The sequence below is a fragment of the Xenopus tropicalis genome, chromosome 10 (assembly GCF_000004195.4).
Source record: "Xenopus tropicalis strain Nigerian chromosome 10, UCB_Xtro_10.0, whole genome shotgun sequence".
NCBI lineage: Eukaryota > Metazoa > Chordata > Amphibia > Anura > Pipidae > Xenopus > Xenopus tropicalis.
This window is the reverse complement of record NC_030686.2, coordinates 48,720,245-48,744,447: the sequence shown is the minus strand read 5'-3', so window position 1 is coordinate 48,744,447 and position 24,203 is coordinate 48,720,245. Positions and strand designations below refer to the sequence as shown.

General features: G+C 47.5%; 1 protein-coding gene across 1 annotated transcript in view; it reads left to right on the top strand.

The window, feature by feature from the left end:
• The window catches only part of hs3st3a1 (heparan sulfate-glucosamine 3-sulfotransferase 3A1), a 53,540-nt gene extending 37,066 nt beyond the window's left edge, over positions 1-16,474 (top strand). The window contains exon 2 of the mRNA XM_002941089.5: positions 15,203-16,474. Coding sequence (XP_002941135.1) covers positions 15,203-15,824 — 622 coding nt within the window. The 3' untranslated portion in view covers positions 15,825-16,474. The remainder of the gene's footprint in view (positions 1-15,202) is intronic.
• Positions 16,475-24,203: the final 7,729 nt, after the last annotated feature.

Below are 24,203 nucleotides of genomic sequence, written 5' to 3'. Positions count from 1 at the left end.
TACGCAGAGGCCTTACATTGAGAATTGTATTGTTATTTAAATAACTATTAATTGATTAAGGTCCCATATTGTGTTTTGGGTTGTCATCCCATATTGTTAGTACCAGGAGCGCCATTGGGGGGCACGCAGGGGTCCTGCCAGGGACTCACTCAAATCAGGTATTGGAACCCTGAGGTGTTTGTCTGTAACAGCGGCAGGGATTGGGGCAAACCAGGCCCATTATTTACACAACGTACGACCTTTAGGTCTGTGGCCCTCGAGCTGTTGTTCAAGTACAACTCCCTGCACCCTCCATCTTGCTCTACTGTCTCCATTTTGTTCTACTGTCTCCATCTTGCCCTACTGTCTCCATCTTGTCCTACTGTCTCCATCTTGTCCTACTGTCTCCATCTTGCCCTACTGTCTCCATCTTGCCCTACTGTCTCCATCTTGCCCTACTGTCTCCATCTTGCCCTACTGTCTCCATCTTGTCCTACTGTCTCCATCTTGTCCTACTGTCTCCATCTTGCCCTACTGTCTCCATCTTGTCCTACTGTCTCCATCTTGCCCTACTGTCTCCATATTGCCCTACTGTCTCCATCTTGCCCTACTGTCTCTATCTTGCCCTACTGTCTCTATCTTGCCCTACTGTCTCCATCTTCTCCCTACTGTTTCCATCTTCTCCCTACTGTCTCCATCTTGCCCTACTGTCTCCATCTTCTCCCTACTGTCTCCATATTGCCCTACTGTCTCCATCTTGTCCTACTGTCTCCATCTTGCCCTACTGTCTCCATCTTGTCCTACTGTCTCCATCTTGCCCTACTGTCTCCATATTGCCCTACTGTCTCCATCTTGCCCTACTGTCTCCATCTTGCCCTACTGTCTCCATCTTGTCCTACTGTCTCCATCTTGCCCTACTGTCTCCATCTTACCCTACTGTCTCCATCTTGTCCTACTGTCTCCATCTTGCCCTACTGTCTCCATCGTGTCCTACTGTCTCCATCTTTCCCTACTGTCTCCATCTTCTCCCTACTGTCTCCATATTGCCCTACTGTCTCCATCTTGTCCTACTGTCTCCATCTTGCCCTACTGTCTCCATCTTGTCCTACTGTCTCCATCTTGCCGTACTGTCTCCATCTTACCCTACTGTCTCCATCTTGCCCTACTGTCTCCATCTTGCCCTACTGTCTCCATCTTACCCTACTGTCTCCATCGTGTCCTACTGTCTCCATCTTTCCCTACTGTCTCCATCTTGCCCTACTGTCTCCATCTTGCCCTACTGTCTCCATCTTCTCCCTACTGTTTCCATCTTCTCCCTACTGTCTCCATCTTGCCCTACTGTCTCCATCTTCTCCCTACTGTCTCCATCTTGCCATACTGTCTCCATCTTGCCCTACTGTCTCCATCTTGTCCTACTGTCTCCATCTTGCCCTACTGTCTCCATCTTGCCCTACTGTCTCCATCTTCTCCCTACTGTTTCTATCTTGCCCTACTGTCTCCATCTTCTCCCTACTGTCTCCATCTTGCCCTACTGTCTCCATCTTCTCCCTACTGTCTCCATCTTGCCCTACTGTCTCCATCTTCTCCCTACTGTCTCCATCTTGCCATACTGTCTCCATCTTGCCCTACTGTCTCCATCTTGTCCTACTGTCTCCATCTTGCCCTACTGTCTCCATCTTGCCCTACTGTCTCCATCTTCTCCCTACTGTTTCTATTTTGCCCTACTGTCTCCATCTTCTCCCTACTGTCTCCATCTTGCCCTACTGTCTCCATCTTCTCCCTACTGTCTCCATCTTGCCCTACTGTCTCCATCTTCTCCCTACTGTCTCCATCTTGCCCTACTGTCTCCATCTTCTCCCTACTGTCTCCATCTTGCCCTACTGTCTCCATCTTCTCCCTACTGTTTTGAGTTGTCATCTCATATTGTTACTATCAGGAGAGCCATTGGGGGGCACGAAGGGGTCCTGCCAGGGGCTCACTCAAATCAGGGTGCCCAGAGTGGTTGCGGTTTGGTTGGAACAGGGGTGGGACCCAGTCTGTCTGTGGGCCAAGACTGGCAGTGACCCATAGCAACCAACCAGTGATTGGCTTTTTTCAGCCAGCTGCAGGTAGAACACCAATGAATGCAATAATTTAATTGGTTACCATTGGTTACCATGAGTTACTGCCTATATAGACATTTGCCCATTGTTGATAACTTACCATAAGTGCCTTTTTATTACATAACCTGTTTGTGTGTTTATATTGTTATTATCACGGCGCAATGGCATTTAATCTGGGTTGGTCCCTGTTGACTAACAAGTAGCAGAGCTTGGGGGGTGAATCCTGTTGTTGCCGGAGGAAATCGCTATGGCATTCCGGTACCCAGCAGGCACAATACAGCTGGCATGGCATTTATAGGAGATGGGGGGGGGGAATAAACGCTGCGCAGTAAGAAACGATGATTGTTCTTATTAGCTGCAAATCTTCCCTTTAAAGACCAAACGGAGCAGGAAATTGGAAACATAATGTCCATCCCATAATATCTGATCTGCAGCTAATAGTCAATGAGCGGAGAGATCTCAGCCTGAGATTACACATCTGATGGCAACGGAATTTTCCTTATAGCCGGTAATTGCGCTCGTTGCAGCAGTTTCCCGCCAAAAGCCTGGGATACGGGCGCCTAGGGCTGCCCTCGGGCCGCTATTTCACCCGCCTGGTCGTTAAAAGTGACCCCAATGTTATTAATAGGGAAAAAAGATAAATATGTAGGAAAGCCGTATAGCAACCAATCAGTGATTGGCATACATTAGCCAGCTACAGGCAGAACAATGAATTAAACTATTTAATTGGTTGCCATGGGTTACTATGGGCCCAGTGTTTATAAATGACCCCCAGTCTTTCTGCAGCTTGTGTAGTGCAGTTACGGGGTGGCATTTGCACAATTATTTATTGATTACCAATCACAGCAAAGATGGCGGCCTGGGAACAGATAAGACGACCGGTGGCTATCAGGTCAATGTAGTTTCGCGGGGCACTTAATGCATCACCGGATATACAGCGTTTGCCCCTTTACTCACATGTGAGATTTGGGGGGTTCCAGTTGGGACTCTTTTCAGGGGCCCAGACTTCTGGCTGAGAAAACGCAGGGTTTGGGCCAATTGGGAATTGGGTTGTGGTCTTCCGAAAACAGTACCAGCCTTCTATTGGTCAAAAATTAGCCAACCAGTAACCCACCCTGACCCATCTGTACCCAACCCAGCCTGACCGGGCTGTGAAATAGGGCGGGGTTTCATTCATAAAGGCGTGACCAAGGGAAATCAGGGATGAGGACTAGTGATGAGCGAATCTGTTCCGCTTTGCTTCGCCAAAACATTCGCGAATCTTTCAAAAGATCCGCGAAACGGTGAAAAATTTGCGAAACAGCAAAAATGTTGTGCGGCAAAAAAAATTGGCGCCCGCGGCTATTGTTTTGTTGCCCGCGCCATTATTTTGTCGCACGGCTATTCTTTTGTCGCCCGCGGCTATTCTTTTGTCGCCGGCGGCTATTCTTTTGTCGCCCGCGACTATTCTTTTGTCGCCCGCGGCTATTATTTTGTCGCCCGCGGCTATTCTTTTGTCGCCCGCGGCTATTCTTTTGTCGCCCGCGGCTATTCTTTTGTCGCCCGCGGCTATTCTTTTGTCGCCCGCGGCTATTCTTTTGTCGCCCGCGGCTATTCTTTTGTCGCCCGCGGCTATTCTTTTGTCGCCCGTGGCTATTCTTTTGTCGCCCATGGCTAGTATTTTGTCGTGCGGCTATTCTTATGTTGCCCGTGGCTATTCTTTTGTCGTGCGGCTATTCTTTTGTCGCCCGCGGCTATTATTTTGCCGCCTGCGGCTATTCTTTTGTCGCCCGCGGCTATTGTTTTTTCATTTTTTTTTTCATTTTTCTGCGGCAAATTTTTTCATCCGTTTCACGAAACAATCCGGCAATGGCGAAACGCGGAAATTCGCCGTGAATCCATGCCTGGCGAAACATTTCGCCCATCACTAATGAGGACAGAAAATATTTGGGTTCTGTTGCTACTTGGCCTCGATGCCGCTGGTTTCTCCGTGGCAATTGTTATTTTTCCCTTCCATGATCCCTCATTTCCATCAATATTTCTCTATTTCTCTCCATGTCTATAATATTCCCGCCCCCCGCGACTGCCAATTACAGCTATTTGTAGGTGCCCCTTTTCTAATATATTACATTTTCTTTCCCCCGAAGATAACCCAAATCTCATTCTCGCCGTACGAACGTGCCGGATAGCGGCCGATTCCGTTATCTGGCCCCGCCGGTGCCTTACTGCGCAATGTCTCGTAAATTCCAAAAAAAGGAAAAAAAAACAAGGCAAAAGTACAAAGGGATACGGGGAATGTTACATTATCCGGCAATGTCAGACAGGAGTCTGGCATAAATCACAATAATAACATTATATCATTTCTGCTGGCTGTTTCCCCCCCATTTCCCTCGCTCCTATATTGATATCCTTCATCTGCCGGCGGAGCTGTGCGGAACACATTTACGTTATCTGCTCGGCTCCCATATGCAAAGGCCTGATAATTCCGCATTAAAAAGACATCATTTTTAAACCGGCAGCGGGAGAGGCAGAGCGAGATGGAGCTGAACTTAATGTAAAGTGTGATTAAATCATTTATTAGCCCCCGCGTCGTTGGCAGCCTGATGAGGATGATAGGGTTATGTACATGGCTCCCTGGGTAAAATGAATTTCCAAAATGGGCCAGAACAGAAGAGTGTTTGCCCCCAGCCCAACTGCCCAATACTGTGTATAATACAGGTATGGGATCCCTTATCCCGAAACCCGTTATCTCCATTATAAGCAAATAATTCTGATTTTTATAAATTATTCCCTTTTCTCTGTAATAATAAAACAGTACCTGTACTTGATCCCAACTAAGATATAATTACCCCTTATTGGGGCAGAACAGCCCTATTGGGTTTATTTAATGGTTAAATGATTCCCTTTTCTCTGTAATAATAAAACAGTACCTGTACTTGATCCCAACTAAGATATAATTACCCCTTATTGGGGGCAGAACAGCCCTATTGGGTTTATTTAATGGTTAATTGATTCCCTTTTCTCTGTAATAATAAAACAGTACCTGTACTTGATCCCAACTAAGATATAATTACCCCTTATTGGGGCAGAACAGCCCTATTGGGTTTATTTAATGGTTAAATGATTCCCTTTTCTCTGTAATAATAAAACAGTACCTGTACTTGATCCCAACTAAGATATAATTACCCCTTATTGGGGGCAGAACAGCCCTATTGGGTTTATTTCATGGTTAAATGATTCCCTTTTCTCTGTAATAATAAAACAGTACCTGTACTTGATCCCAACTAAGATATAATTACCCCTTATTGGGGCAGAACAGCCCTATTGGGTTTATTTCATGGTTAAATGATTCCCTTTTCTCTGTAATAATAAAACAGTACCTGTACTTGATCCCAACTAAGATATAATTACCCCTTATTGGGGCAGAACAGCCCTATTGGGTTTATTCAATATTTAAATGATATTTAGCAGATTTAAGTTATGGAGATCCAAATTACGGAAAGATCCCTTTTCCGGAAAACCCCAGGTACCAAGCATTCTGGATAACACGTCCGATACCTGTACAAGGGGTGCAGGGGAGACAGTGGCCAATGATAGACATATAAACAAAGCCCTGTGCTTCATGCCTGGCCAAGGAAGGGTTGGGTACAGGTTGGGCTGCCATTAGGTGGGTACAATGGACAGGCAGGGACTCCATGCAGAGGGGGGGCCCCTGAAATGGAAGGAAGTGGTTTCAGGATGTGAAAGGATGGGGCTTGTGGGTATTGGCTGGTGTTTGGGTGGTTCATGGGTGGGATTTTGGCATAATTGGGGCAGATCAAAGGCATGTGTGTGAGGAGCGTGAGGCTCCATGTTTCTTGTTGGGACCCAGGGGACTGATGGGCTAAGAATTGGGGTTTCCTGGGGGGGAAGGCTTTGCTAAATTGGCAGTATGGGTACTGGGTTCCCCTGAGCCGAAGAGTGCTGCCCCTTGCACCTCATGTACCGTATGGTGAGAACATGGGGAAATTGTTTGGAGTAGGTTACCCCCAAACCAGTTTTGCCGTGGGGCTCCCTCAATGCTGTAGGTGAACAAGGGATGAGCCTTTGGTGACACAGTAAATATTCAACCCCGGGGTCTGGGCTTATGCACGGGGTTATGGGACCCCCTGGGGCTGGCAAAGCTGGTAGGACCCACAGCAGAAGTGAGGATGAGGAGGAAGAAAAGGATGGAGCCATGTTCAGAATCAGATTGAAGTCAGGAGAAGTCTCATAGACAATAAATAGGCAAGAGGTTATATGGAATTATTGGAATTTTGTGGATCAGATCCTCTAGGGAGAAAAAATGGCTTCCACTATGGACTAGCGGCAATGAGCCAATCGTGTTTCATTCCCTGTGATTAATGGCAGACATATTGCTGTCACAAATGGAGCTCACGTAGGTGGATACAATGAACAAATATGTGTACTTGGCACTCAATGGGCCTGGAGAAGGGCTGGGAGATGGGGGCCAGCGAGCTCTTCCAGGGCGTAGGGGTTCCAAGGCTCAGAGAAGAAGCCGTAGGGAAGTTTATTGGCACAAGGGTGGGATACGAGCGCTGAAAGTGATTAACGCATCGGCCAGAGAGCGATGGGACAGGGATGATAACATCTGAGTATGTGCGCACATTTGGAAGGAATAAAGATTGGCCGGCCAAGTGTATGCAGGAAGCAGCCTGATAGCCATCCGCCGTGTTCTACAGAACCAATAAATCTAACCGAATGGACCCAAGGGGATGAGTTCTGGAATGATCCCGCCAGGTTAGGGGGGCGCTTTCACTGGGGAGTCTTCATATGGAACAGTGTCCAAGGCAACGGTACTGCCCCAGGGTCCGGCCTCTTTGGGGGGAATGTTACATATACTGGCAAAACTGCCACCTATAATACCCTATAAAACGAGGGATTTGCCTGTGTTTTATACCAAAATACTGTACAGGTATAGGACCCATTATCCAGAATGCTCGGGACCAAGCGTATTCCGGATAAGGGGTATTTCTGTAATTTGGATCTCCATAACATAAGTCTACTAAAAAATCAATAAACCATTAATCAAACCCAATAGGGCTGTTCTGCCCCAATAAGGGGTAATTATATCTTAGTTGGGATCAAGTACAGGTACTGTTTTATTATTACAGAGAAAAGGGAATCATTTAACCATTAAATAAACCCAATAGGGCTGTTCTGCCCCCAATAAGGGGTAATTATATCTTAGTTGGGATCAAGTACAGGTACTGTTTTATTATTACAGAGAAAAGGGAATCATTTAACCATGAAATAAACCCAATAGGGCTGTTCTGCCCCAATAAGGGGTAATTATATCTTAGTTGGGATCAAGTACAGGTACTGTTTTATTATTACAGAGAAAAGGGAATCATTTAACCATTAAATAAACCCAATAGGGCTGTTCTGCCCCCAATAAGGGGTAATTATATCTTAGTTGGGATCAAGTACAGGTACTGTTTTATTATTACAGAGAAAAGGGAATCAATCTTAAAAATCTGAATTTTTTGATTAAAATGGAGTCTATGGGAGACAGGCTTTCCGTAATTCGGGGCTTTCTGGATAATGGGTTTCCGGATAAGGGATCCCACACCTGTACTAGCACCACAATTGATCCCAATGGACCCCATTCCAGTTTGTCTGTTACCCCACCAGTAGGACTGGGGGAAGACATTGGGGCACCTATGTAGCGCCCCCACTTGGAAGTGTCAGTGCCCTGATGTTATTAGGAGGTAGGCTACACTCACACTGATAATCATGTCATTTTTGCCCTTTTCTCAACCCTAAATCCGTCCATATTAACCCTTTTATTTCTAGCATTATTATTACGGAGTTGCTCCAGGTTTGCCATTTTTATAGCCGCGCAGTCGGAACATTAGCCAAAAGTTTAAGTGACCCTGACGGCGGGACATCTGCATCGAGGGGGGGTTATTCTATTACCTGCGCCTAAGTGCCACATTGCTGCCATTTAGGGAAGGTTAATGCTCTGTGCTGGCACCAAGCCCTGGGCAACGGGCCCCTCACAGCCCAAAAAGTGCCACATACTGTAATTGATTGATAAAGTCTAAACTGTTAATGCCTTAAATGTCCCATCTGTTCCCCCCCCCCCATTCCCGGCCCAGCGCATACAAAGACTCCGGGGCATTACTGCTGCCAATTAGGCAATTGATTTAACAATGGGTTCGGGCAGGAGAGTGAGAAGCATTTCTTGAAGGTTGGAAAGGAGGGAGAGAAAATGCTAAAAGAGTTATTAAAGGGAAAGTTAAATGGGGGTATACGGAGTAGAGGTTGGGAAAGACAAAAATGGCATCTGAGGATAACAAAAAGTTTAACTTCAAGCCAATCAGATTGTATGGTGGGTGGGACACTCACCTGGGTATCACTCAGCCTATGGAAACTCACGGTTATGCCAATGTTGTATTGCTTGGCCAATAAGATACACCTAAAGTCTAGGAGAAGCCACGATTGGGGGGTACCTACCGACTCTCAGGGGAGTAGGGGCCCAATGTGGGGGCAAAGGAAACAGAGAGAGCAATAACCAATGGGAACCAAGCGGAAGCCATGGGGGGTACCTACCGACTCTCAGGGGAGTAGGGGCCCAATGTGGGGGCAAAGGAAACAGAGAGAGCAATAACCAATGGGAACCAAGCGGAAGCCATGGGGGGTACCTACCGACTCTCAGGGGAGTAGGGGCCCAATGTGGGGGCAATGGAAACAGAGAGAGCAATAACCAATGGGAACCAAGCGGAAGCCATGGGGGGAACCTACCGATTCTCAGGGGAGTAGGGGCCCAATGTGGGGGCAATGGAAACAGAGAGAGCAATAACCAATGGGAACCAAGCGGAAGCCATGGGGGGAACCTACCGATTCTCAGGGGAGTAGGGGCCCAATGTGGGGGCAATGGAAACAGAGAGAGCAATAACCAATGGGCACCAAGCGGAAGCCATGGGGGGTACCTACCGATTCTCAGGGGAGTAGGGGCCCAATGTGGGGGCAAAGGAAACAGAGAGAGCAATAACCAATGGGCACCAAGCGGAAGCCATGGGGGGAACCTACCGATTCTCAGGGGAGTAGGGGCCCAATGTGGGGGCAATGGAAACAGAGAGAGCAATAACCAATGGGCACCAAGCGGAAGCCATGGGGGGTACCTACCGATTCTCAGGGGAGTAGGGGCCCAATGTGGGGGCAATGGAAACAGAGAGAGCAATAACCAATGGGCACCAAGCGGAAGCCATGGGGGTACCTACCGATTCTCAGGGGAGTTGGGGCCCAATGTGGGGGCAATGGAAACAGAGAGAGCAATAACCAATGGGCACCAAGCGGAAGCCATGGGGGGTACCTACCGACTCTCAGGGGAGTTGGGGCCCAATGTGGGGGCAATGGAAACAGAGAGAGTAATAACCAATGGGCACCAAGTGGAAGCCATGGGGGGTACCTACCGATTCTCAGGGGAGTAGGGGCCCAATGTGGGGGCAATGGAAACAGAGAGAGCAATAACCAATGGGCACCAAGCGGAAGCCATGGGGGGTACCTACCGATTCTCAGGGGAGTAGGGGCCCAATGTGGGGGCAATGGAAACAGAGAGAGCAATAACCAATGGGCACCAAGCGGAAGCCATGGGAGGAACCTACCGATTCTCAGGGGAGTAGGGGCCCAATGTGGGGGCAATGGAAACAGAGAGAGCAATAACCAATGGGCATGAGAGGAAGCCATGGGGGGTACCTTCCGATTCTCAGGGGAGTAGGGGCCCAATGTGGGAGCAAAGGAAACAGAGAGAGCAATAACCAATGGGCATGAGAGGAAGCCATGGGGGGAACCTATCGGGCACGAGCGTTCAAAGAGGTCAAAGATGGTGAGAATCAGGCAAAATCTGATCAACATAAATACATTATATTTACACAGTGGCATTATGGGAAATACATTGTGTATATATATATATATACAGTATACATGTCCCACAAGTGATTATTTACCCCAACAGGTGCTTCATTGAGGTCATTGTTCCCTATGCCCCCCCTGCCCTGGGGAAGGCTCCCCCCACCCGTGGGTGCTGCTGGGCCCCTGGATACGTGGCAGCGCTTAGTCAGCAATGTGCCCCCTGCCGGTGCTTTATCTTGGCTCCAGCGGCTCTTGCAGACATCATTATTCCTGCCGGAGTGACACATGCTATTATACAGCAGCCAGGAATAACATTTGGGATAATGTGTCTTTCCTGTGCAATAACTTTCCTCAATTGCTTCTCGCTAAATCATTATTTTAGTATTTGTTTCCTTAATTTGTGCAGCTGCTGTGATGTATCATGCGGTCGGCCCCGCGCCCCCAGCTGCCCTATCATTATTCTTAGGGCCCCCAGCTGACACATTAGCGGCTTGTCACAAATAACAAATATTTTTTTTTTTTGGTTTCCTCGGCAGTTAAGGGGTCAGGATAACACCCTTCCTTCCATATCATGTAACAAGCCATACATCAACGGTGTCCGAGCCGCCCAACAGTGATGGTCCATATGGAGATATCGCTGAGAGGGGCACAGAGAGGGGCACAGAGAGGGACACAGAGAGGGACACAGAGAGAGACACAGAGAGGGACACAGAGAGGGGCACAGAGAGGGGCACAGAGAGGGACACAGAGAGAGACACAGAGAGGGGCACAGAGAGGGACACAGAGAGGGGCACAGAGAGGGACACAGAGAGAGACACAGAGAGGGGCACAGAGAGGGGCACAGAGAGGGGCACAGAGAGGGACACAGAGAGGGACACAGAGAGGGGCACAGAGAGGGACACAGAGAGAGACACAGAGAGGGGCACAGAGAGGGGCACAGAGAGGGGCACAGAGAGGGACACAGAGAGGGGCACAGAGAGGGACACAGAGAGGGGCACAGAGAGGGGCACAGAGAGAGGCACAGAGAGGGCCACAGAGAGGGACACAGAGAGGGGCACAGAGAGGGGCACAGAGAGAGACACGGAGAGAGACACAGAGAGAGACACAGAGAGGGGCACAGAGAGAGACACAGAGAGAGACACAGAGAGGGGCACAGAGAGAGACACAGAGAGAGACACAGAGAGAGACACAGAGAGGGGCACAGAGAGAGACACAGAGAGAGACACAGAGAGAGACACAGAGAGAGACACAGAGAGAGACACAGAGAGGGGCACAGAGAGAGACACAGAGAGAGACACAGAGAGAGACACAGAGAGGGACACAGAGAGGGGCACAGAGAGGGGCACAGAGAGGGGCACAGAGAGAGACACAGAGAGAGACACAGAGAGGGACACAGAGTGGGACCCCAATGCAACTGTACATAGGGCACATTGCCAAACAGTGGCCTCATAAGGGGGTTCATATAGGGGTGGCTTCCCGTGACCCTGCAAGGTGGAGACAGTAGGACAAGATGGAGACAGTAGGAGAAGATGGAGACAGTAGGGCAAGATGGAGACAGCAGGACAAGATGGAGACAGTAGGGCAAGATGGAGACAGTAGGGCAAGATGGAGACAGTAGGACAAGATGGAGACAGTAGGGCAAGATGGAGACAGTAGGGCAAGATGGAGACAAAAGAACAAGATGGAGACAGTAGGACAAGATGGAGACAGTAGGGCAAGATGGAGACAGTAGGGCAAGATGGAGACAGTAGGGCAAGATGGAGACAAAAGAACAAGATGGAGACAGTAGGACAAGATGGAGACAGTAGGACAAGATGGAGACAGTAGGACAAGATGGAGACAAAAGAACAAGATGGAGACAGTAGGACAAGATGGAGACAGTAGGACAAGATGGAGACAAAAGAACAAGATGGAGACAGTAGGGCAAGATGGAGACAGCAGGGCAAGATGGGGACAGTAGGACAAGATGGAGACAGCAGGGCAAGATGGAGACAGTAGGGCAAGATGGAGACAGTAGGGCAAGATGGAGACAGTAGGACAAGATGGAGACAGTAGGGCAAGATGGAGACAGCAGGGCAAGATGGAGACAGCAGGGCAAGATGGAGACAGCAGGGCAAGATGGAGACAGTAGGACAAGATGGAGACAGTAGGACAAGATGGAGACAAAAGAACAAGATGGAGACAGTAGGGCAAGATGGAGACAGCAGGGCAAGATGGGGACAGTAGGACAAGATGGAGACAGTAGGGCAAGATGGAGACAGTAGGGCAAGATGGGGACAGTAGGGCAAGATGGGGACAGTAGGGCAAGATGGAGACAGTAGGGCAAGATGGAGACAGTAGGGCAAGATGGAGACAAAAGAACAAGATGGAGACAGTAGGGCAAGATGGAGACAGTAGGGCAAGATGGAGACAGTAGGGCAAGATGGAGACAAAAGAACAAGATGGAGACAGTAGGGCAAGATGGAGACAGTAGGGCAAGATGGAGACAGTAGGGCAAGATGGGGACAGTAGGGCAAGATGGAGACAGTAGGGCAAGATGGAGACAGTAGGGCAAGATGGAGACAAAAGAACAAGATGGAGACAGTAGGACAAGATGGAGACAAAAGAACAAGATGGGGACAGTAGGACAAGATGGAGACAGTAGGGCAAGATGGGGACAGTAGGGCAAGATGGAGACAAAAGAACAAGATGGAGACAGTAGGACAAGATGGAGACAGTAGGGCAAGATGGAGACAGTAGGGCAAGATGGAGACAAAAGAACAAGATGGAGACAGTAGGACAAGATGGAGACAAAAGAACAAGATGGGGACAGTAGGACAAGATGGAGACAGTAGGGCAAGATGGAGACAGTAGGGCAAGATGGAGACAAAAGAACAAGATGGAGACAGTAGGACAAGATGGAGACAAAAGAACAAGATGGAGACAGTAGGGCAAGATAGCAACAGTGTTGCCAACCTGTGCCCCATTAATGGATATTAGTACTATAAACACTTTAAACTGAAAACAGATGCACTTTATTTCAAGTCACGTTACTGCAATAAAGTAAAATGACCTGCACCCTTAGCTACATTCAGAATTTTCTGAAATTATATATTGGTTACAGTACAGGATGGGGGGGGGGATAGATCATAGATATAGATAGATAGATAGATAGATAGATGACAGACAGATAGAAGGACAGACAGACAGTAACAGTTGTGTTGTGGCTCTGGAATGACATTACAGGAGATCCGATCCCGGCACAGAACCGGCACCAAGTTCCTGAGAGGCGGATATTTCAGGGAAATGACAGATCTGTAACATTAACAAATTGGCCTCATTATCTGTGGTGCCCGGGGCTCGGGGTGTCAGCTGCCGCCGGCCTTCATTATATCAGGGCTAATTGTGTCCGGGACATTGGCTTCTCCTGTACGTGGGCTGGGAGGGTCCAACTCACCGGCAGCCAACAAACTACAGATAAATAGATACTGAGTTCACCAGTCTTATTAACTTATTAACTAATATAAATGTAAGAGGTTTAGATTTCACAGTCCCATAAGCCTCTCCAATAAGGGTGTCTGATTCTATATAGTGAGACTATTGCTGAAAGTATCTCTGCTGCCATAAAGCAAGATAGTGGTGCTGTAAACCTGTAAGGAAGTAAAAGGCAGTGGCAAGGGCCACAGGGACAAGGGGGCCCAGAACGTGGGGTTTGTTCCCCTACCCTGCCCCTTCTGAATTTTACATTTGCAGTGGGAGTGGCTGGGTGGACAGAGGGAGGAGCCAGCTTTATGGGGCGTGCCCTTTTGGAGTGCAAAGTTCCGCCTCTATGGGCTATACGTGTAGGGCAGGCTGCAAAGTGCAAACATCATGGTGGCTCAGGCATGGGGGGGGTGTATATGACCTTTTTAAAGGGGTAGCTCACCTTAAATTAACTTTTAATATGATGTAGACATTGATATTTTGTGACAATTTGCAGTTGGTCTTCGTTTTTTATTTTTGATTGGTGATTTTTGTGCATCAGCTCTCCAGCTGGTACGTTAGCCGCTCTGGTTGCTAGGGTCTTATATACCTTAGCGACCAACATAGTAAACGCTAACTTAATGTATTTGATTTCCCAGTGACGCTTACTATGCTGGGTGGGGGGGCAATTCCCTCCTTACCCCCCCCCCTCTCTCGGTGCACCTGTAACATGTAATGCTATGGGGTTCTGCTCCCACTTAGGGTCTCTGTAGGGTGAGCGCCATGGAATAATGTGTGCATTAGTTAAAGTGCCCCCCCGGGGTATTTCTGCTGCGAGTTTATTTTTATCCATGGATAACTTTGAATTCCCAGCTCTAATCTCCCCCAATCTGAGCGCCAGGGCAACTCGGGCAGCGGATGAAACCGTTTCTCCTGCCTTTTGTGGGGGTTCCAGCTGGCATGGGGGGCGAGTAAAATAACCGCCCGGGATTCATTAGCATCCATTATAGAGTCGTTCTGTTTTCTCTCATTCTGAGAATAAAGCTATGACTTTATATAAATAAAAACACATTTTGTGAGATTGAATAGTCCGACCCATAATGCCAGGGAACCCTGTAAGGCTTGGCCATAACAACACGGCGGGTATATGGGCAGCAATAACGGGGAATAAAAAGTATTAATGGGACCAGTTATCCTGCATTCCGGTACTGGGAATGTTACGGAGAGCACCGGCCTGGGAGCCTGAAGGCCACTCCTGAAGCTGGGATTTTGCCAGATTTGGAACAGGTTATGGGCTAATATGTAAGCACAGCTGGAAATACAGTGGGAGCAGCCCGGACTGGCAAACTGCAGGTTGTGGCTAATGCCAGGGGGGCCGTAGGATCACAGTCACTATTTATTGGGCCCGTGGGGGTAGAGTTGCCTCTTGTCTAGTTGTCTAGTTTTCGGAAGGGCTGTCCAGGTCCACAAAACCAGGCAGGACGTGGTGATTGGCCACATCATAGCTCCGCCCCTGCAACATCATAGTCCCACCCTTGCCACATTACTGCCCTGCCCACATGACATTTTGCTAACCCCCTACCTGGGCTTAGCCATGGCTAAAGGTGGCAACCCTACATGGGGGGCTGTTTGTGTACTTGAGATGCCAGGGCCTATTTTGCAGCCCAGTCCAGGCCTCAATGGGGTACCCTGCAGCAGGATTGCTCTCTACAAAAGATGATTGGATGATTGATATATTTGCTGTAGTAATGATAAATACAAGTAAAACATTTGGCAAATGATATCTGATATCTTCTTTCCCGTAGGGATCTGATGCCCAGGACCTTGGATGGTCAGATCACCATGGAGAAGACCCCCAGCTACTTTGTAACCAAGGAGGCCCCGGCGCGTATCTCGGCCATGTCTAAAGATGCCAAGCTGATCGTGGTGGTGAGGGACCCCGTGACTAGAGTCATATCCGACTATACACAGACGCTGTCCAAACGGCCGGACATCCCTACTTTTGAGAGCCTCACCTTCAAAAACAGGACTACGGGTCTCATTGACATATCATGGAGCGCCATCCAGATCGGCATCTACGCCAAGCACTTGGAGAACTGGCTACTGGATTTCCCCATTGGGCAGATGCTGTTTGTGAGCGGGGAGCGGCTTATAACAGATCCGGCCGGGGAACTGGGCCGGGTCCAGGATTTCCTGGGGCTAAAGAGGATCATCACCGACAAACACTTTTACTTCAACAAGACGAAAGGCTTCCCGTGCCTGAAAAAGGCCGAGGGGAGCAGCAAACCCCACTGTCTGGGCAAAACCAAGGGCAGAACTCACCCCGACATCCACCCCAAAGTGGTGCAGAGACTGCGGGAATTCTACCGGCCCTTTAACATGAAGTTCTACCAAATGACCGGACAGGACTTTGGCTGGGATTATTAAAGAGATAAAGTTTAATATATATATATCTATATTTTTCTTATGCGGAACTGGAAAACAAATACAATGATCGATGCCTCTGAGAAAGGAATAGTGAGACCCAACGCGTTTCCAACGTAGAGTTTGTGCTTCTTCCAGGACCCCGAGGGCGAGTCCGGGACATGGAGTCTTGTCTATTTCTTGTCGAGACCCATCATTGCCCAAATAAATATATATATATAGAGGTATTGGACCCCTTATTCGGGAACCCATTATCCAGAAAGTTCCAAATTACGGAAAGGCCATCTCCCATAGACTCCATTATAAGCAAATAATTCACATTTTTAAAAATGATTTCCTTTTTTCCCTTTTCCCAAGCATTCTGGATAACGGGTCCCATACCTGTATATATATCTGTTACCCTGTTAGAGATTCCCAAGAGGAGGAAACAGATCGACAGCAAAAGTTCATTGAGTTGTTTTATACTAGAAAAAGAGTCAAATGTCATATTTATTCTTTGTGAAATTAGGCTATTTTTATATCAGAATTAATGTTTCATAATTAATCGCTATCCCCCTCCCCAAAATGCCCCTTTTTTTAAAAAAAAAAAAAAAAGATATTGTTTAACCCATTATATCTCAAGTGCCACTTTAAATAAATCACCTTTTTTCCAATTTGTGTTTAGATTTTATTTTCTGCTGCTCTAAGGGGCAATTGTAGGGGGGAGCGGGGGCTGTTATTGCCCTAAGGCACCCATGGGTGTCAGTAGGATCACTTATATGTAGGGTTGCCATCTGGATGGTATTTAGTACCCCAGCCGCCTCTGATCCGCCCCCGACCCGCCCCTTTTCCTACCTATATACTTACTAAAGGCTTTTATTCCCACTCTTGACAATAGGTCTCAGCCCCCTTCACGTTTTGACTCCGCCCCATGATGTCATGGGCATGTTTTGACTCCACCCCCTTGTAATCCCGCCCGTTTTCCTACCTATATACTTACTAAATACTTTTAACCCCAGTCTTGACAATAGGTCTCAGCCCCCTTCACTTTTTGACTCCGCCCCATGATGTCATGGCCACGTTTTGACTCCACCCCCTTGTAAACTCGCTTCTTTCCCTACCTATATACTTACTAAATACGTTTAATCCCAGTCTTGACAATAGGTCTCAGCCCCCTTCACTTTTTGACTCCGCCCCATGATGTCATGGCTATGTTTTGACTCCACCCCCTTGTAAACCCGCCCCTTTTCCTACCTATATACTTACTAAATGCTTTTGATCCCAGTCTTGACAATAGCTCTCAGCCCCCTTCACTTTTTAACTCCGCCCCATGATGTCATGACCACATTTTGACTCCACCCCCTTGTAAACCCACCCCCCCATACACTTTGTAGAAAAAGGCGGCAACCCTACTTCAGAGGAGGCGAGGGGGCGGTCACGCCGGCACTAATTGCAATTATACGGAAGTGCAAGGAGAGTCGCCGGACGCAAGTTACGGGGTTAATGCGCAAAACTGCACTGCACAATGCGACATGAAGAGTTAAATCAGCGCCCATTAAGGCTGCTTTGAAAACCGACCAATTATTATTGTCAGAATCCGCCGTTTCACGCACATCGCAGCTTTTTTTTTACAGCCACTTAAAATTTCTCTCTCTTTTTTACATTGTCTGAAACATAAATATTTGTCTTTCTTGAACTGCAGATAAAAAGAGTGAATCGCATTTAATAAGGTGGGAGGGAAATGCGAGTGCAGTAAAAACGCCATTAATAGGCGCATTTTATCTGCTGCGTCCGGAGAGCCGGGGCAACATATTCTCTATTTATATGCAATGTTCTGCCACCATTTACATTTTATATATATATATGTATAATATACAGTCTGCTCATTTCCCTATGGGACCAAACTGTAAATTATATCCTTATAAATGGTGCTTAGTGATGTCATCGGTTATAATTGGAGCTTAGTGATATCATTTCTGTCACATGACTCACTGAAACTTGTATATTATAATAAATAAAGTCCCCCCTGTTGTAAACCATGAGGATATTAGAAGTCAGAAGGCCTTGTGCTTTTATACAGATCTCCTCTGTGACTTCTAATATCCCTATATGTTACAATAGGGGGCACTTTATTCACTATATATTATAAGGAACTCCTCTGTGACTTATAATATCCCTATATGTTACAATAGGGGGCACTTTATTCACTATATATTATAAGGAACTCCTCGGGGGCTTATAATATCCCTATATGTTACAATAGGGGGTACTTTATTCACTATATATTATAAGGAACTCCTCGGGGACTTCTAATATCCCTATATGTTACAATAGGGGGCACTTTATTCACTATATATTATAAGGAACTCCTCGGGGGCTTATAATATCCCTATATGTTACAATAGGGGGCACTTTATTCATTATATATTATAAGGAACTCCTCTGTGGCTTATAATATCCCTATATGTTACAATAGGGGGCACTTTATTCACTATATATTATAAGGAACTCCTCTGTGACTTCTAATATCCCTATATGTTACAATAGGGGGCACTTTATTCACTATATATTATAAGGAACGCCTCGGGGGCTTATAATATCCCTATATGTTACAATAGGGGGCACTTTATTCACTATATATTATAAGGAACTCCTCAGGGGCTTATAATATCCCTATATGTTACAATAGGGGGTACTTTATTCACTATATATTATAAGGAACTCCTCTGTGACTTCTAATACCCCTATATGTTACAATAGGGGGCACTTTATTCACTATATATTATAAGGAACGCCTCGGGGGCTTATAATATCCCTATATGTTACAATAGGGGGCACTTTATTCACTATATATTATAAGGAACTCCTCAGGGGCTTATAATATCCCTATATGTTACAATAGGGGGTACTTTATTCACTATATATTATAAGGAACTCCTCGGGGGCTTATAATATCCCTATATGTTACAATAGGGGGCACTTTATTCACTATATATTATAAGGAACTCCTCGGGGGCTAATAATATCCCTATATGTTACAATAGGGGGCACTTTATTCACTATATATTATAAGGAACTCCTCGGGGACTTCTAATATCCCTATATGTTACAATAGGGGGCACTTTATTCACTATATATTATAAGGAACTCCTCGGGGACTTCTAATATCCCTATATGTTACAATAGGGGGCACTTTATTCACTATATATTATAAGGAACTCCTTGGGGGCTTATAATATCCCTATATGTTACAATAGGGGGTACTTTATTCATTATATATTATAAGGAACTCCTCTGTGGCTTATAATATCCCTATATGTTACAATAGGGGGTACTTTATTCACTATATATTATAAGGAACCCCTCGGGGGCTTATAATACCCCTATATGTTACAATAGGGGGTACTTTATTCACTATATATTATAAGGAACTCCTCTGTGACTTATAATATCCCTATATGTTACAATAGGGGGCACTTTATTCACTATATATTATAAGGAACTCCTCGGGGGCTTATAATATCCCTATATGTTACAATAGGGGGCACTTTATTCACTATATATTATAAGGAACTCCTCGGGGGCTTATAATATCCCTATATGTTACAATAGGGGGTACTATATATCTGTATATATATATATATATATGGGTAGGAACTGTTTAACTGCCCCTACTACCCTAGGAAGGTTCCCACTAGATGCTGGGAGTTGCTGCCATTGACCCAAAAGAGCATTAGTGAGGTTGGGGAACAGGCCTGGCTCACCATTTGGGCTCCAATCAATCCCACAGGGGTTCAAGCTGTTAAGCTTAGGTTCATCCCCCATAGCAACCTATTCTGTAGGGACCTGACTCTGTACTTGGGGGCATTATTGTGCCGAAACAGGAAAGGGACCCCCCCAGGGCAAGACATGCAGTGTAAACCTGCCCACAGGTGATCCCTGAGTGGATCTCACAGTGTATGGCACCTTAAGACTCCAGCGAGTAATGTGACCAATGAGTGCACTCTAAACTGGAGATGCCAATGGATGACCTGGACTCTTGGACTTGTTTTAAAGTGACAGTACAGTATATTAAATGTCTTAGGAGGCTAATAAACATGTTTATACCATCAGTCACGATACAGAGAGGTTAAAAAGAAGCGTGCCAAATAGTTCCACATTATGCTGTATCGTGGCGTCAGAATTAGGTGTAAGTCAGGCCATTTACTGTACGAGCAGGAATGTTGGGTTTCCGCTGCGAGGAACAGAACAAAAGCACTTTAATTGCCTCGTTATGGGCAGAACGCGGTGTAACGAGGCTCCATTAGTCACAGCGCTGCTGCTAAAGTGGTTTAATGCGCACAAATTGTCAGTGTCTCCTTACAGCGGTACCTGTTGCCTGTAGCTTTTAGCAACGTGATGTTCTGAGCAAATCCATACAAACATAACAGCGGCGGGGACGGCACTGAGCGGCAGCGGTGATTGTTTTATTCCCCAGGGCTTTCTGGGAAAAAGCACAAAAACAGCAGATGGTTCTGCACGGAGATAGGAGATCTCTAGCGATGGGGGGACCCATAGGTGCAACGGTAGGGCGGGTTCAATAGTACAATAGAGCCTTCCTGGATCCGAAAATTCTCAGGGCGCACTTGCCATCCATTGTTTTTATGATTCGGATACAACTGCAGGGCAGGGACTGGATCATTGCCTCCTAATGACGCAGCCAATGGTTGGAACCTTAGAAGCAGGGTTGGACTGGGCTGCCGGGACACTGGGAAAAATCCCGGTAGGCCCAGGCCCTAGTAGGCCCGACCCTTGCCAGTGCTCCCTCTGCCCGACCTTTCCTCCCCTGATGCGTTAAATTCATGTGTGTTCAGGGGAGGATGTCGAGTGGGGGACCCTGCGGGGGGTTAGGGGGGCCCCTGCGGGGGGGGTTAGCGGATGCACCCCCCAGTCCGACCCTGCTTGGAAGTACCTCCAGCTTTAGGGTGGTGGCAGCTCCAGGGTTCCCCTATGTCAGTAGGTGCACTTGGGTATTGGGTTGCCACATTTATGAATAAATTTACCAGCCAGCGGGGAGCGGCGACAAAAGGGGCGGTCTGTGACGTAATGTGGGCGGGGCAATGATGAAAGAGGCAGGGCTACAATGTCACAAACATCTGAAGGAGGCTTGGGAAGGAGAAAGAGAAAGGGTAAAGGTCCCCATACACCTTCAGATCTGCTCGCTTTGCAAGGTCGCCAAGCGAGCGGATCTTCTCCCGATATCCCCACCTACGGGTGGGCGATATCGGGAGACTCCAGGCTTATTAGATCGTTTGGCCCTGAATGACGGGTATAGGCAAAGTTGGTTTGGGGGCCGCATCAACGAGCCAATGTGGTCCCCGATCTGACTAGATTTTTTAACCTGCCCGATCAATATTTGGCCGATTTCAGGCCGGATGTCGGTCGGGCAGTCCCGTCGGTAGTGCCCCTACACAGGCCGATAAGCTGCCAAATCTGTCTAAGGGACCCATATCGGCAGCTAGAATCGGCCCGTGTATGGGGACCAGGTTGTGGGAGGATCGGGGGCTTATGGGGGCACGCTAGGGGCTGAACTTGTAAATTATAATACTGCCCCTGGCCTTGGCAGGTGTTTTACCAGCTAGGCCCCTCTTGTGTACAATTCACACAGCATCTGTCTAATGGGTGTTTTAGTGCAAGCCATTTGGGGAGGGGGTGGAAAATAGCATTGACTGGTGACCGCCATCATCTATCCCCATTGGAGCAGTCAGTGTAAAGATGAATCTACAGCCCTGTGGCCACTGAAATTCACATATTTGTATATGTCGGGTCTTTAAAAATCATTAAGAAGAAAACAAGAAATCCAGTAAGAACGAACAGGGTGTTTGGCGGAGTTTATTGGAGCGAGCGGTGCTTATTGCAGCCAGAATAAAGATAAATGTTACGGCGGCCGACGGTGCGTGTTAGTGTATGGTTAGAGTGCAGGCGAATGTGAGAGAGGAATGTGGTCGAAGGGCCCAATGAGCTGCTCATATGACAGAAACCACCAATTCTACTCGCCAACCTCCAGCCTTAATGAGCATTTATCATCAAGCATTTATTGCATGCTGCTGGGACCGGTTCTGCCAATTGGCACAAAGAGAGGTACTGGCGGAGATCTAATGGTTCTGCCAATTGGCACAGAGAGAGGTACTGGCGGAGATCTAATGGTTCTGCCAATTGGCACAAAGAGAGGTACTGGTGGAGATCTAATGGTTCTGCCAATTGGCACAGAGAGAGGTACTGGCGGAGATCTAATGGTTCTGCCAATTGGCACAGAGAGAGGTACTGGTGGAGATCTAATGGTTCTGCCAATTGGCACAAAGAGAGGTACTGGTGGAGATCTAATGGTTCTGCCAATTGGCACAGAGAGAGGTACTGGCGGAGATCTAATGGTTCTGCCAATTGGCACAGAGAGAGGTACTGGCGGAGATCTAATGGTTCTGCCAATTGGCACAGAGAGAGGTACTGGCGGAGATCTAATTGTTCTGCCAATTGGCACAAAGAGAGGTACTGGTGGAGATCTAATGGCAACAGCTACCGGTTCTGGCCTCTGGCTTCTCACTCTGGAACTTTTAGAACTGGATCACACAAGGACCAGTTTATGGGACCGATGGCCTCTCCAGCCTTGGTGGTGAGATCCATGTATTCATCTCCTGGGGGGGGCAGATCTTCACATCTTCAGCTTGAGTTGTGTTTATTAGGGCAACAACTGGGCATTGCAGGACAATCTCAGGGGGGCGTACACGAACAGAAAAAAATGTATGTATTCACGTTTCCAATGATTACCTATACCCAACCAATATCTATGTACTATGGCCATCTGGCAGAACATTTCTTCTGCATCATGGCGGCCAGATCCAGGTCTGGCAACAGCCAGAGGGGCTGCTGTAAGATGCCATAGACCGGTGGTCCCCAAACTACGGCCCCCCAGAGCAATTTACCCGGCCCCCACTACGTCCTCCCACCTGGCAGGGGAGAGAGAGGACACAGCGGGGAGCGGCACAGGGGAGCTGAGATGAAGGATGGACCGGGGGAACTGGTACAGGTAGGACACACCGGGGGGGGGGGGGGAAGGAGTTGTGGACAGTCTGGTTTGATTACGGTGGTGGTGGCGGGGCGCTGGTGATGGCGGTCTGGCCCCCCAACTGTCTGAGGGGCCCTTGATCCGGCCCCTTGGGTTAGAAGTTTGGGGACCCCTGCATAGACAGTCACTGGGGGGGCTGTTTGTGCCTCTGGATACTGGGAATACGAGGGCCTATTTTGAATCCCAGCCCAGGCTTGGTTGTGGCCCAAATGATCGGACCAATAGAAAGGCCGACATACTGTATGTTATTCCCTTCATTGCCCCGTTTTCGGGCACTTTATTCAGACTGTAGATCAGTCGATGCCATTTACATTTCGCTTGTTGTTGCGCCTCTTGCCTGCACTACGGAACCTACTGCCACATCCTATTCCGACACCATTTGGAAACGTCGTACAATCCGGAGCCGACGGGAAATTGTGGGTCGGGGTAAAAAAAAAAAAAACAACAAACACGTCAAAAACGTCGTCTGTACAAATAATCGTTGGCCCGATGGTTTATTTTGTCCTGACGTTCAGTTATGAAGGGAAACGCTCCGAGCTCCCCAGTTGGCTCGCTCGAGATACACAGAATCTAGAGATCTAGAACACACAGGGCGGAACGGATCCATTCACAAAGCACACAAAGCCAGTAAACAATGGCCTCCCTAAAGAGCTTACAATCTAATTAGAGCAATATGTTATGTGGTTGGTTCCTGGGGTACCATTTCTCACGTATCCTTCCGCTCTCAATGCGGCGTGGCATGAAGTCTTAACAAATCTCCTGCTGGTGTCAGCTTGGAACAAGAACCAGACCCACGGGCCGGGAATGAATGGGCGCTGTCTGCGCCTTAATCTGGAGTCAGAAGAGGTAACATTCCTGACATGTCAAACATGGTTTCGCCCCAAACCTCAAAACGTCATCCGTCCTCCCAACTCCACAGGCCGAGAGCAGAGAGGGAGGAAGATAGTTCCATAGAACATTGCATTCGTTATTTCTGTCTTGGAAACAAGGGGAATATAATGTGGAGATGCCGGATCAGTAAAGGAGACACAGCCGGTGCCTTGATTTGATATAAAATCAGCATCTCCTTTCAGCTCTGTCCTGTTATCCCTCAACTAGAACATAGAAAAGAATGAAAAGTGCCTTGTGTTATTAACATTTATTTATAAAGCGCCAACATATCCCGCAGCGCTGTACAATAAGTGGGTTTCATACATTGGGCATACAGAGTAACATATAAAGCAATCAGTAACCGATACAGGAGGGGAAGGGAGCCCTGCCCAAAAGAGCTTACACTCTACAAGGAGTAACATATAAAGCAA